General features: G+C 30.7%; 1 protein-coding gene across 3 annotated transcripts; it reads right to left on the reverse strand.

The window, feature by feature from the left end:
* Positions 1 to 1,419: 1,419 nt before the first annotated feature.
* On the reverse strand, positions 1,420 to 2,710 carry LOC109860581. Of its 3 annotated transcripts, none has more exons than XM_020439782.1 (4): positions 2,624 to 2,710; positions 2,117 to 2,514; positions 1,811 to 1,891; positions 1,420 to 1,642 (listed from the first exon to the last, which is right to left on the reverse strand). In XM_020439782.1, the coding sequence occupies exons 2-4, from the start codon at positions 2,289 to 2,291 to the stop codon at positions 1,563 to 1,565; spliced, it is 336 nt and encodes a 111-aa protein (XP_020295371.1). In that variant the 5' UTR covers positions 2,292 to 2,514; positions 2,624 to 2,710; the 3' UTR covers positions 1,420 to 1,562. The 3 variants fall into 3 exon arrangements, with proteins under 3 accessions (XP_020295371.1, XP_020295373.1, XP_020295372.1); XM_020439784.1 differs by having other exon boundaries at positions 2,117 to 2,539; XM_020439783.1 differs by having other exon boundaries at positions 2,117 to 2,550.
* Positions 2,711 to 16,271: the final 13,561 nt, after the last annotated feature.

Here is a 16,271-nt window from a genome sequence, read left to right on the forward strand (position 1 = left end):
AGGTAATCAAGATGAATTATTTTGCAACAGGAAGCAATTTTTTCGTTGAATGTACAAACATTAGCTGATCCACGTTTAAAAATATGCAGTATTGTAGCAAGATGGCCAGGATCAGTCCATGACTCTCATATATTCAGAAATTCTATGTTATGTAGATTCTTTGAACGAAGAGACTATCCTGATAGCCTTATAGTGGGGGACAGTGGTTATGGCGTTAGACAGTATCTAATCATACCATTACTTAACCTTAGAACTCATGGCAAAATATATATTATTCAATGAATCGCAAATAAGAACAAGAAATGTGATTGAAAGACAGTATGGTGTATGGAAGCGACGTTTCCCTGCACTGGCAATGGGAATACGAACATCTATAGATACTGCACAAGCAATTATTGTAGCAATTATTGTAGCAACCGGCGTATTGCATAATATTGTTTGTGACAAAAATGAAATAATTCCGCCAATAACTGATGAAGAGAAAGCGGCCATAAACTTTGTCAATGATGTCAATAATAAGCAAATACCACAGCAAAGAAATAATATTAATAGTATAATTCGTGATGAGTTAATTAATAATTATTTCAGCAGATTGTAAATTAAAGAGATAATAAAATAAATTTTTATTTTATTTTAATGAGTTTTATTATTTATTTGTAGTTTTAAGTACATAAAAACTTAAATATTTTTTTGAGATATTATAAACAAATAAAACGTATTCTGTAAGTATATAAGTATTTGTATTCAAAAATAACAACAAATAAAATAATGAAATAAACTCTAACAAAAAAAATAATAAAATAATACTTTCAATATTTCGGTATCACAATATTAGGTATCACTCTACTAAGCTATTTTTAAATAATTTGTATTTTTTTAATATTAACCCAGCAAATTCGTGTGGTATTGTATGATACCAGCAAAAACTTCCGCCTTTGACAAAAAGAAATAATTATGAAAAACGTAAAAACAAAATTATCGAATAAAAGGCAACAAACAATTATAAAACCGATTTCTAATGCAAGTTAAGTCAAATAAATGCGCAATATGGTAAATTTGTCGGGTTAAATAACATCTTAACTCGACACAGCTCATTTGGCAATTACATATTTTTTTAAATGTTTATGTATTTTCATTTTCTTCATTATAAATGCCAAGTATTCTACATTTTTTAATTTTTATTTCTAATTTTTTTTCAAAATTTGCATTTTTAAATCGTGTTCTTCTAAAAATTTGCAGTGCTGTTCTTTGACAAACTGTAATTTAGCGTCAGCCAATTCATGGGACAGTGGAACACATACTGTTTTTTTATTCTTGGATTATTAAATAAAACTTTTCCTTAAAAAAACATCAAATATTTATATTTTATTCATTTATAAAATTCAAATGCAAAAAATTATTTTATTGTAACTACGACATTTGTAAAGTTATTTGTGGAAAATTTAACAAACATACTTGTTGCTTTTTTTTTAACTTTTAATTGTTCAGATATTGGTCTTTTTAGATTTTTTTGTGTAAATGCTCCAGGTGTTATCTTCATTACAATTTTCCTCGATTATTTCTTAATTTCTAGGCAAACTATTATCATCTATAAGACTTTCAATAATCATTTCATCATTTGTTTCAATATTCTTGTTTAGATCTATAAAAAAATATAACACTTGATACATTGACTGTGTTAGTTTCAATTTAGTGTATTATCGGTTATCAGGGCCGTGCAATTGCGTTGCCGCAACGAACGTGTTAGATAACTTTTTCTTTTGCAGAGATGCTGCAAAAAGATTTAGTTCTAAAATATTATGTTACTCACTTTGGATTTCTTCATTTTGAGATGTAACAGAAGGTAAAACAATATCCATAATCAAAATATCTTTTTTTCTATTTTGTACTTCTGAAAATAATTATAAAAATATACATATTTTATCTGTGTGTGTGTGTGTGTGTGTGTAAGACAAACACTTTTCCACTTTATTTTTCGCAGAAGTTGAGATCGTTTAAAGCTCATTCTTTAATATATTTTTATACTTGTTGAGAAAAGTATTTACTATTTTTCGCACTTTACGCAAATATTCATTGCAATTTACAACTACATAAATAACGTATTTTGATTACTTACCTTCAGTACCACTGCTTGAACAATTCAAGACATTATCTTGGTCATCATCATAGGTTAGGTTAGGTTTGTTTTTTAACCCATCTATTTGAGGCCCAATTATGTCATAGATGGCTTTATCTACTTCATTTAACTCAGGGGAAACATAAGAACCATCTTCTGTCTTCAAAATATTCATTTTATCCTCACTGTATTTCTTTTTTGTTTTTTTTTTAGATTATTGTATTTTTCTTTTAAATTTTCCGCACTTCTGTAAACATTTCTCTGACTTTGGCTATTAAATTGCTTTTCAATTGATTTCCATGCTACTTTTTTGTCGGTCCAACTTGTGTTTCCTGTTTTTTTCGACTCAATTATATGTTTGTGATGTTGAACTAAAGAAATGAGAAGCTTTTCCTCTTCTATAACAAAATTATTTTGGCGTTTCTTTGCCATTCCTACACATTTATTAAGTGAAATTATTAAGTAAAACTGAATTAATTAATACTTATAAAGTATAACTCTACTTACTTTACACAGCTCACTATTTATACAACTATCTACTTTGGAGCTCACAGCACTTATTAAAATATAACCTAAATAAATAACAGCGATTCAACTGCGATTACATTCCGATATTCACTTATCTATAAGTTACGTAACTATAGATTTTCGATCTTGGCAGTCACAGCCTATATCAAATACCGCAATCAGGTTATACCAACTTCCAAAAAATAATGAAAAATCAATAGTTTACCATCATCATAAAATAATGTATAGAACGCGTTCTTTAGATAACCTTCAGTTAACCATTGAGTAATGGTAATCTAACTCATATATTTAACCAAAGATTGTAAAACTGGGTCTTAAACTTCAAGGATTTTCAGAACAAGATAAGATTCCTCTTATCTCTTATGCTACCGCGATCATGTGTGTTTTTCTCCACCTCTCTTCATAAATCCTGTTTTCGCGGGAAGTGGACACTCGATCGATTCGCGATGATACAAACGTGTCGAACGATCTTAATTAAATTATAAATTCTTACAATAATTTCATACAATTGTGGCAATTTAAATATCTTCTGTTGTCATATTCATCATTTAAGTAAACTTATACTTTTATGTATAATAAAATTTAAAAATGATTAGTTTACCGTGGATTTAATTCACACACGTGTTTTGTTTCGACAAGTTTCCCTGGGAATGAGTTTTGATATCGCAATTTTCTCCCTTTTTAAACCCGCGATCGAAACTAATTCATATTGGCAAAAACGTTATTCGACTCTGATGTAGATTAAAAAGGGATCACGCTAGTGTGCGACTAGACATATTCCCTTCTTCTCCTCATCTTCCTCTGTGCGCACCTGTTGATCCTTCTCGTTAAAGTTTGAAGAAAGTGACCTGTCCTAGCACAGACACGCAAGGCGGCAAAACACTGACACACGAAAAAGTGGCAGGTAAACGCGATGATATCACATCGTCGTTTGACATGTTCGATAAATCAGATTGTTCATGCTCGGTGATGAACATATACATCTCGTATAATATTATCTATTACACCCAGATCTATAAACCTAGATGTTGAGATTCTTTGCCGCTACTTTACAAGCACGCTTCATCAGGTGATGTCGAGATTTGCAGTACCTTTGGTTGATGCTTCCATAGAGAGCTTCGTCACTCGCACGTCGCTTCGCGTTAATATCAGACACAGGAGATACTATTGCATACAATCACTTATGCAATGTAATTTACATACAAAGTATCTTATTACTAATGCCACATTTTTCTTTACTTCGATCAAATGACAAGCTAAAAACAATAGTGATTCGTGCAACGTTGAGATAGTTGCAGAAGAGAAACTCATTGTTTAAGTTGCAAGTGCTTCTCAGCGAATTCAATATAGTTATAAGATACATTGTAATATTGTTCTTTCTCGTAACTCGGTCTTTTCTACTTAACGTTGCGAGAGAGAAAATTCTTTAGTTAAAAAGTGTTCTAACAAATTAAAAATAGTTACAAGATGGATAAAATATATTACATTATATTGTTAATATATATTGCATTAAAGTAAAATAAACAGACACTTCGGGAAATTTAAATAGTGAACAAATAAAAGTAACTGATCATAAGCGAATAATCTGGAAAATATCTCAGAATCTAGTAGTCATCTTGAAAGCAATAATCGATAATTAATAAGGAGTTTAGGCTCTTAAGTTTCAAACTAACAACGCAAAATTTAAACGGTTATAACAGCTTTACGCTGGATGTTGCGGAATAAATATGGCAGGGCCCTGATTGCCAAGATTTCTTTTTACCAGATTGATTGTTGCACAGATCTCATTTGTACAGATCTTGTTTGTACAGAAAATTTTTGCGCAGATCCCGATTGCATATATATGATGAACATTATTGCACATGTACCATATTACACAGGTAACTTTTTTGCACAGAAGTATGTATTTATTTTTTATATATTATAAAAATCATTTTCCTGAGTAAGAATAACAAAGCCATTCTTGTCGCTTATTAACAACTTGTTAACAAAGAAAATTTCATAAATAGACCATTGTTTTCCGAAAAATATTAAAATAAGATTTTTTTGTGTTATTTATGTTTGTATTGTAAGTGTGTGGAAAGAGGTGCTACGCTCCCTCCTGCACCCTCCTGAAAACACCTAACCTAATATATATATATTAAGAGTTGAGTTTCAAGATGACTATTAGGTGTTCTCCAAAATACTCACCTGTTTTGTCACTTCTGTTTGCTTAGCTTTTTTGTATGTTTCAATAAAATTCTGTAAAAAAATCTTATGTGTCTATTTTGCACGCAGAAAGAAACCTGTAGTTTTTATAAAATGTCTACCTTTATCACTCTAGTGTAATTAACATTATTATATGTAATACAATATTCAATCAATGTTTTAACTTTCTTATGCGCTTGCCTTTAACAGACACGAATCAGACGAATCATAGAAAAAAAATATCTTCAAAATAGTTTGTAAATCATTTGACAGTAAAATGTGCATTAAAAAATAAAAACTCTGCAAAGTGTTTTGCACGGGGAGCGAACAAAACGCGATTCAGATAAGCTCATAGAGCTTATATTCATGGAGAGGCCATGCGAGCGCAAGGAGGATCGACAAAGAGAGATATATTTTTCTGTTTCAATTGTGGGCACTTCTTATAGAAGAAAATAACAGAGAACACGGAGTGGGGGAGCCACAGTTGAGACAAAATATATCATGAATATATCTCTCTTTGTCGATCCTCCTTGCGCGGCCCTCTCTATGGTTAGCATATAGGCAGGGTCTCTCCATGAGTATAAGCTCTATAGATAAGCTCGATTCGGCTTACACGCCGCTGGTAACAAGTAGGTGCACCTACCGAGTAGTTCCCGGTGATTCGAATTACAGCGTGATTGTCAGCTGTCCGAGCGAAAACGCAACAAAAATACCATTGGCATAGATTTGACCGGGCAGAAATAGCGGTCGTGTGTCGCGAAATAGAGAAACAACCGGCGCGGCGCTTCCGAAGCACAGACATACACACACCGCGTGCATGCGGAAGAAGAGCGCGCGTTCAAGAACTTTTCTTTCGCCGTTTCTTTCCAATATTAGACTAAGAAAGTGAGAAAAAAACGCTCCGGAAAATTTTATAGACCAGTAAATTCCACCGCGCAAACCGAGCTTTCGACTTGACGCTAATAAACAGAATTGACTCGTTTTTCTATGAATTGAATAAATAAATGTGATACATGTAATTAGATAATTACGTAATATATTAAATCCATCAGAAAATATTTAATATTTTATAACCTATTTCTCTTTTTTTGCTACATAATCTATATATCATTCTTTACATCTCGCTTATTATTGTTTGCTTATTAAAAAATGCGAAAAGCGCTGACAATGAATAAGAGATAAAAGTTAGTGTTTTTGTCTGAACAAATAGTTTTGGAAATATAACAAGACTCCTCTAGTTGTGTTAAACAGTGACCCGTTTTTTAGTCGCAATTCAGTGTTACGCATTAATCTTTATAACAATTTATTTTAATTTGTCTTTGAAAACTTGTGCACGGTTGCCTTAAATCTGATTTTAAAATTACTATGTTGTAATTGTATGGAATAAGTAAAGTTATTTACAAGTTTTGAAAGATCTTTATTCTTCCTTGAGAGAAATAATATACATATATACTTGCAAAAAAATGAACAATACATTTTTGTTTTTTGTTCTTCATGATAAATAATTATTAGTCAATTTGCAAACTTGCTGAAATACTTCTTCTAACTCGCACGAAAGCAAAAATATACAAAACATAAGTTTTGGGTGACCAGATTGATTTTTCACAAAAATAAAATTTCTACTTTTATTTGTTTTTTTTTTTCACAAAAAAAGAAAAGTTTATTTAGTCTTGTTTAATTGCAAAAAAATATGTCGCGATAATTAAACTAAAGATGTCTTGATTTAATTTTATACTAGCGGAAACAAAAAAAATAAAGATAAAGAACAAAAGATAATTGTGAGAAAGAAAAAACTACTTAAAATAAATAAGCTATCACTGTCAAAAACAAAAAAATGATATTTTTTGCAGCGTGCAGATTACAGAGCTTTTTAGCTCTTACTTTCACTTACTTTTTAGTAAGTGAAATTAATTCAAATCGTACTTCACGACGGTACTAAAATTAATCGTTACGCTATATATACTAAAAAGTTAATTACCGGCCCAGTGGTCTCGCGGCCTGAGTGCGAGGGCTGCGAGTGAGAGGTCCCGAGTTCGAATCCACACCGTCGGATTTTTCCGGGCCGGTCTCTTTCAAGTCGAGTTTATCGATTGAAAAGCGAACTGAATCGGGCCTCCGAATAGATCGTGGATACAAATGGATCGTGAATATAGAAGTGGAGTGTTGAAAAATAGTGTAACCCTGAGAGGAATCAATTAAACTTCCTTTATCCTTTATCCTTTACTAAAAAGTTAATTTGGAAATATCAAAAAATTAATTTGACACAAGGTAAGTTTTGCTCGTGAGAAGAAAGTTTCTGTCACAATTACGTGAGGATCGCAGAGTACTTGTAAATGATAGGCGGAGTAAACTATTCCGGACCGATGTTGCAAAGCATTGACTGCAATATTTAAGTATAGGTATGTGTATTAATATGTCTAGAAATTATAATGCATATATATACAACGAAGCGTCGTATTGCAATTTAACAATCCTTGGCAGTCGACCAAGAGATTCTAGAGAAATCCGAAAGCGCGCCTCCCGTACTTGGAGGTGATCCCTAGATTTCATGAAAACACTTTAATGACACGCGATGTGTTAACACCACGTTTCAAATACAAGTCAAATAAACAGATTCGACTCTGTCTACAACGAAGGTCGACATTACGTTAACATGAAAATACATTGTATGCCATGTAAATATATAGTTCCCGAAATCCTTGCGATAAAAATATCGATTCCACAAAATTTACTTGCGAATGAGTTTTCATCAGTAGATTATTTTTTCTTTGACGGAAACTACGACGTTAATGCAATTATAATTGAGTCATTATCATCTGCAATGTCAGTGTTCTGAATTTTTATTTCCATATCGTTTATAAATTATTAAAATTAATTATCATCACATGTATGTATCACAATTAAAAACGTAAATGTTATAAATTTAAGTTTCAATATTTAAATTAAGTATTATATCAGTTTTAAATGTTTTATAAGTGTTAAGTTTTTATTAAGTATTATAATTTTTTACGAAACAATTTGTTTTTTAAGGGGTACAACTAGTGTGAAACTTTTAAAAAATCGATTTTTTTTGCAGTTTTCGATAATCTATAGCTCCAAGAATAACATACTAAAATTTCAAGAGTGGATCTCAACTAGTTTTTGAACGACAGCCTTCTAAAGAGCAGCTGCTCGTCGGTCAGAAACGTGCGTAAGCTGAGGGGCCGTACCTCCGTTATTATTCGGGCTCTGTTGGCATTGTATATATTATAATAGTAACCCAGCAGGTACTTTTCAAGGAAGAGGAAGGTGAATTGTATGGGCCTGGAATAGCAGATTAGCTCTAGGTATAATATTTCTCGATTTATAACAATGAAATCAATATTTTTATCTTTAAACGCGTTTATCTCAAAACGACATTTTTCAAATTTGCTGCAGTTCTAACTCGAATACAAATTATCCGATCGACTTGAATCTTTTTGGAACGTGTTTAGTATTTGTTTTTCCATACAATGACCCTCCAGTTTTTTGATTGGATGAAAAATGTCAATTTGCCATGCAAAAAACCACCAGATTTTTAAGCGTAATTTGAAACTTTTTTTCAAAACTCCGCTATTTTGTTGGATTTTAATTTTTTTTCATAATCCTGCGTCATTGTACGGGAAATACCTTCTAGTTTAACGGACATTTTTTGTTTTTTGATTTCAGGCACTCTGAAGACTGCAATCACTGCAGCAGTGGGAGAACTTTTTTTTTGGAGACTTGGGAAATGGCGCATAAGTCGCTGAAAATTGATTATTTTCATACAAAAAAATTGCTGCACATAGATCATTTATACACAAATATATCCTCAAAATTTCAAAACATTCGATGCCATACTTTTCTTTTAATAAATTCTCTAAAATCACCTTTTTTGGGGCAATCACACTAGTTGTGCCCCTTAATCTGTCTCATCTTGTTTGTATAATCATTTATTTTCAGAACGCTTTTAGTGCCAACGTAATAATTTAATCTTGTGTTTTTCCCGAATTATTACGAATATAACATATAATCTTATAATTTATTACCAGCTATCTGAGTTCACATTATACCAGCGTATGCCATGCCATTGCGACGCTATTAACCGAAAGCACGCAACAAGATTAGCCAAAGCAATTAAGATCTTTTCACGGTCGTTAGTTACTTTTGTACTTTAATTAAATTAACGTTACGCTTGCGTTAGCTTTCTGCAAAGTTATATACATTACATGTTGCAGAAGATGATTGCTTCACCGCAGGACTTGTGTAAATAAAACAGGCATTGAATTATTATATTGCGCGTAAAATTAAAGAACATAAATGTAATGGAAAATTAAATTTATATGCAAAATGTAAAACCTATGTATAGTTCTGTATATTGTTATATTATATTAAGATATATTGCACGATTTTTTTTTGACCTGATACGGATATTAATATCCGTTTGCATATATTCCGTATCACACGCCAAATTATAGACAGCAAATTGTTACTTATTCAAACTTAATCAATTAGCGTATCTAATTAATTATATTAGCTGTTTTTGATCAAACAACCGTTTAGCACATACGCTACCACATCACGAGAGTAATAAGAAGTAATAATCACTTTAGTGCCGCACAAAATGCGATAAATATAAAACATTATCTTTTTTTTAAAAAAAGTAAAAAAAGACAAAAATAATTAATATATTTATGAGCTGCTCATTTGCAAAATCGATTAATTTCACAAACCAAAAAGTAGAGAAATTTGATAAAGTAATATACAAAGTGTTTGACAATTGGTGTAACATCTCTCGTAGACAGATAGAAAGAGTAAAACTGAGTCGAAAAATTCTATACCATTTTGCGAGACTCGCAATAGTTACCGAGATCTTAATTAAACAAAGATCCACGAATAAGCATCATCGCTTTGCACGCTCACTGTGTTACCTGTAGCAACGTATGCGAAAAGTTAATATAACAGCATATACTATACCTTATACATAATAAAATAAAGTCGCAGCCGCGCGAAGCGCGTCGAACTGTCTTACGCGAGTATGCATATGCGGGGATGCATATGCTTATTCGCGAATCTTTGTTAATTAAGATCTCGGTAACTATTGCGAGTCTCGCAAAATGGACTATAGAACTTTTCGACTAAGACTACTTTTCGACTTACTTTTACTCCTTCTACCTGCCTATAGAGAGATGTTACACCAATTGTCAGATATCCTGTATAATTCTGTTTTAAAATTCTTTTCAAAATTTAAATTTAAATAAACAATGTATAATATATTATTACAGTCTTTTATCTACCGACATATCGTCACTCCCTACGTATAATCCCGTAACTCCAAAACGCAAATTTTAGAGGAGAGCAGTTTAAAAGTTTAAAGCTTCATATAGTTTCCCTAGTTAAGGGATCTTTCGGTTTTAAATTTTCACCATACTTATGAATATTTTTTTTTAATACTTGGTGACCACAAAGAACATGACTTTCTGAGTGTCACTATGCAATAAACTGAAAATCCCATATGTGACACTTATGTAATTATACGTAGGGAGTGACGATATAAAGTGCATAAAATAGTATATCCTTAGAATAATCATTATTTTTACATTTTCCACGTGACTAAGAGAGTTAATCGATTTGGCAAATAAAAATAAAAAAAAATAATGAATACTATTGAATTTGCCTTTAAAAAACTTTTTATTATAGAAAAGGTTCATTATCATATCATACATTGTTTATTAAAGAATTTTAGAAAAAATCAATGATAAATGTTCTGTTACTATTACAACTATTATTATTATTTTTATTACTACTTACACTTATATTAGGTTAAGTAAAGATATCAAAACCATATTAATATAAATAAATAATATCTTTTTTGTCAGACATATTACTGCGACAAGTGTGAGCGTTGCGAACGACAAGTGGATCCTTTGTAATATCCGGCAGCAGCATGATGCTGTTATGATTATTTCGATGTTGTAACTTGGCAACGTTGATTTTATCAACAAATGAATACATATCATGTAATTGTACATAACTGGTAACATACAAAACATACAAATATACTAATAAAAACAATCTTTAGCAAGGCCAAAACAGTTATAAATAACTTTTTGAAATATCACTTTTTTATGACAATAAAGAGTTTGCCGTTATTGTCTAATATATACTAGTGCATTAAAACATTACTAACTAAATTCGTATAGGTGCTTGAATTGTATTATAATTGTACCGATTTATATTTATATTTTTATTTTTAGAGTATGGAGTTAATCATATTAGGTTTTGAAATAAATTGTTTATTCTTCCGCGGCCAAAAACATTTTTGTCATCTTATGTGTTAAGCCTATTAATTATTTAAAAAATTTATTTTAAATATAAAATGTTAAGCATTAATCAAGTGCTTTAGCATTAAAATTTGAAAACATTTAAAAAGTGAAGTTAATCACTTTGGCCTGTGAACGGCTTATACATACATAAGATAGCATGTATATGTATATATTTTATAGTTGTTAAAGAATCGAGGGAAAATTGTATTATATATACTATATATAAAACTTAAATTATATATACTATTATATTATATATACTATAAAAAGTTCGTTATATTATATTCTTTGTATCTTATGATAATTACATCTCATTGGGATACGAAATGTGTAAAACTTAAATTAAAATGTTAGAATTATTCAATTCGAAATTTTCTGTATATTAAATTACTCGTTTTAAAAATATATACATACATTGCATGTATATCCAGCGTATAAATTCAAACTTTTTATTTTTAATTTATACTTAAAATTTTATTAAAATTGTATTTCTTGTAATATAACAATATCAAGTGATTAGGGTTATCCTCTGGTTCAATTAATAAAAAACAAACTTGTGTAAGGAGTCGGCAAATATGAACCAGTTTTGCAGGGTGTTGTGCAGTGAAATAATATGTAATAATGAAAAGCGAAACGTTTCGACTGTTTATACAGTCTTCTTCAGTCGCAAGACTGTAATGCAATACAATAATTATTTTACAATGGGTGTTAATTATATTTAATAAAGTTGTTAATGTACAGAAAGAAATATTTATTGTAGTATGTTGTATTTTACGCCAGACGAAAGCTACGTTAGTATTTAGTTTAACATTATAAGTCACACTCTAATATTGCGAGAAATTTACTTGGTGCCTTAGTGGCCGAATTAGGAAGGCAACTGCAAGGCAGTCCTAACTGGAAGGCATTTGCACAAAATGCAAGACATCCGAGTTCAACTCCTAGCCAAAGTATCCTCTCTTTTGCATTCTGTATATGAGAAATCTCCGTTTACTAAAAATTTTTTAATTTCTTTTGAGAATTAATGAGTTTTAGGCTCTTATGTTTCAAACTACGTGAAATTTTAAACGGTCATGGGAACCGAATTGAGAAAGCGATAGCACGGAAAGTCGGAGATTCCAGGTTTGACTCCTGGACGAGATGTTTTTTTCACAATATTTTCAAATTAGATAGGGAAGTAAACGGGTAAATTTTTCATTTACAGGATGCAAGTATAGCATCCTATATGAATAATTTAGAAATTGAAATTTTAATTAAAACTCACATAAAAATGTATGTATATATACATATATGTATATATATATATATATTTATTACGCAACAAACATCCAGCGTAAGGTTCCCATGACCGCTTAAAATTTCACGTTCTTTTGAGAATTAAATGAATAATTCATATACATATACGTGATGCAAAGCATTTTATATAAATTTTAGAATTATTATGCACTTCGAAACTTTTTATGTGTATAAATTTGCACATTTTGAAAAAATAAACGTATATATATTTCACATGTATGGCTATAACAACGAATTCGATTGGATGCGCTAGTGCGCATTAAGTGCGTCCTTTTTCAGTGTGTAGTAAAATATTAACACTGAAATATTCTACTACACTATTAAAAGAAGACGCACTCAGTGTATACACTAGTGCATCCAATTAAATTGTCGTAAGTCTTATTTCTTGATTTTTAAATAAAACTTTTTCTCATTCTCAAGATTCTGTAATAATTATGCTATTGTGTAAAAATTCATGTAAAAAGAACCTTGGAAATATATGTGAAAAACAGGAAAATAAGCTACTTTTTTCCATTAAAAAATATTATTTTATAAAATCAAGAAAATAAAAATTATTAATTTTCGCGGATATAATTTACGCGTAATAAGATAAATATTTGAATAATGAAAATTCTAAATTAATAATAAAAATACGGGTCGTAGAGGAAATATAAAAATACAAAAATATGTAAAGTATTTTCTTGACAGAAAATTATCGCAGACTGCGGAGCACTTAGAGTTTATCGCGAGCCACTTCTATCTCAGCGATTATCTGCGACGACGAGGGGCTGATCGGACCGTAAACCGTGAAAGAGGCTAATGAGAAAGGGTAATTATGTTTGAGGGAGTTGGGTCGATTCGTGGGCGAGTAACCGGTAAATGTCACGCCCGACGAGTGGAGATATTATTTTTAGTCGACCACTATCGGCTAAAAACGGCGACTGTTTTAAAGCGATATCGGGCAAGTGTAAAAAATGTCGCGGAATTGGACTTGAAATCCTGGATCGATATGAGCGCCATCAATTCTTTGTTTGAAAATACAAATAGATTGGCGATTATTTCATCCGTTAGCTTTCTCTCTCTTTTTTTTCTCTACACACACACACATATTAATGTGTATATATATATTTCTATGTATTTCCGGACAGATAAATTAATCATAATTAAATTGAGTAAGAGAAAACGCGCGATTTGCGACGTTAAAGATTTTTAAGCAATAGACTTATTATTCAATCAAAACGTTAATTTATTGTTACAAGCAGAAAATAAAAAACTGAAATTAATGTGCAACGCGATGTATAAAGTTGCGGTTTTTCATTTGGCAAAATTTTAATTAATGACATGTGGCAAACAATGCAAAACAAGAAATGTTGTTAAGCTCAGAAGTCAAATACTTTCGACATTAATCAGAAATTATGATTAACATATAGCGTCAGCTGCAATCTGTATTTGGTACTAACGATGTAGAATTGTATAAAGAACAGAAAAAGAAAAATAAAGAACGGAGCAAGTGTGGAAAGAGAAAAGGTGAAAAAGTAGTAGATGAAGAACAGAATTTTTGTCAAATACACACAAACCGGGGGCTTTACAGAAAGCTTAATATTATAGTCCAGAAGAGTGTGTTAGCATCCGGAGCAATTGAGTCGCTGGCGAACTGACTTATTTCGGACTTGAAAGTTTCTCCGGATCATACGCGTATATGTATGTATATTCGTATCGCGTACATGTATGTAGAAGTTACATAAAAATTTACGCTTAATTCGAAGAAATCGACTATTTCATCTCGATCTACTAATGTAAGTATAAAGCTATGTAAATTTTTATTCATGTCAAATTCACTATATTTTGCTGCATTTTTACAAAACTAACAGTCATTAGAACAGCTTCTCTTGAATCTCATTGAAAGAGAGTAAAGCATTCGTTATTACGTAATTTTTCAGAACAGATTACGAACGAAATAATTTCGCTTTTTTGATTGCTGCTTCCATTGCAAAAAAGACATTTCGGAATCAGAATCGATTACAAAAAATTATCCCGGATAGAACGTCAAGATTTTTATTTCAAATTTTATTTCTTTGAAGCGAAAAAAATAAATACTTCAAAATACAATTCCGAAATTTTTATTCTCGTCGATTTTCTGATTTCGATCAAACAGCAAATCAGCTATTAAGTTGCTGCGGAGTTTCTGGTTTTTGCGCGTTTATTTATTTTTCAATGTTAACTCTACTTTTTTCATAGAAGATCTCTTTCTCTATGGAGCATCTATGTTTATCGATCTGGTCGGCCGAGGCCGTGTATAAGGTTTCTGGGTGGAGTTGCAGAGAGAAAAGAAAAATTGACAGCGATGAGTCGACGCTTCAAATAGAGAGCTCCGAAAACTCGATTTCGAGTACAAGAGGATGATCTTTCCTATTAAAATCCTCTCTCTGCTGTTTTCGGGAAATAAACGGACACTATGCGCTGTCAGGCTTGTCCTCTTTCTCTCACGCAAAGAACTGCGATTACAAGAATTACTATTGCTTTGGTTGTAGGCTTCTGTCAAACTTCTGTGATATTTTTTTAAAAGAAATTTAAACTTGTACACAACTCGTATAAGTATAAAATAACTAAATACTTGGAGCCAAACATTACAAAAGCAATCTCCATATGACTTTATCTGATTTTCAAAACACAAGCAATATATTGTTTTATCTTTTCTAAATGCTAACTTAAATTGGCAATGCAAAACTATATATTTAATAAACGCAGATTCTGATGCTGGGTGTTTAATCATTTCGAGAGAAATTGAGTTACAAATATCTTATAATTAATCTAACTCTGACAAACAAATACGAGTAATATGTGTAATTTGGTTAATATAAGGTTTTCTAAATTTAAACGAATTTACTTTAAGAGAATTAAGAATTTAAAAAATCATTTAACAACCGCTTTAGCGCTGTATTTTCACTTTAGATTCCCATCATTTCTCGCAGTTGAGATAAACTTTTCGCACTGAATTTTTCAAAACTGTAGGACTTCCACAGTTTTGTTTTCAGTGTACTTAATTTCTTAACTCTTTTGTTTTTCATATTTCTTCTTTTCTACTTGTGTCTCGCGCTCTCTTCTCGAAACTACTGTATTTTCCTTTCATTTAACACAAAGCTCGAGATTTATTGTAAATAAAAAACAAATTATGCGCAATTTATATTTTCAAATTTATAAGAGCAAATTTAAACATACGAAATTCGTGCGTTCTTTGTTGTTTATATTTATTCAGATGATTCAAGGCTGTTTAGATTCACATTTTTTGCACATCATTGCAAAAATAAGGAATATGATATTTTACTTATATTACGTTCAGGTTTAATATGGATTAACTATTTCACTTATATAATTTATTTGTCACTTATATAATATATTTTGTAAATATTACTGTATTTTATCAACGTGTCCACTGTCACTTTTAACTGAGTTATTAGATCCTTACGCCACTTACTTATAATTATTTAAGGCTCCTGTTCCCTTACTGCTCCTGTTTCTATATTGATTATACGTCAGAAGCGAGAAGTGAATTTTCTTTATAAAATTGACATAGCAATAGAGTTAACTCTTGCAATATTTTTATAAAATTTGTAATAGTTTAGTTAATATGTTTTCCACTTTTGAATGTTGTTCTCTTTCTCTTTATACATATACGGTGAATAACATTAATATTTGAACGTCACACAGTTTTACTTTGTCACAGAATAATTTTGTCTAGGATAAAAGAAAAAATATTTGTGTATTACACTATAAAGGATTAAGTCTACAAAAAATATTGAGTTAACAAAAATATAAACGTCAATTATATATTTAATATTATTATA

Source organism: Pseudomyrmex gracilis, unplaced genomic scaffold (genome assembly GCF_002006095.1).
Source record: "Pseudomyrmex gracilis isolate BER0280 unplaced genomic scaffold, ASM200609v1 scaffold_415, whole genome shotgun sequence".
NCBI lineage: Eukaryota > Metazoa > Arthropoda > Insecta > Hymenoptera > Formicidae > Pseudomyrmex > Pseudomyrmex gracilis.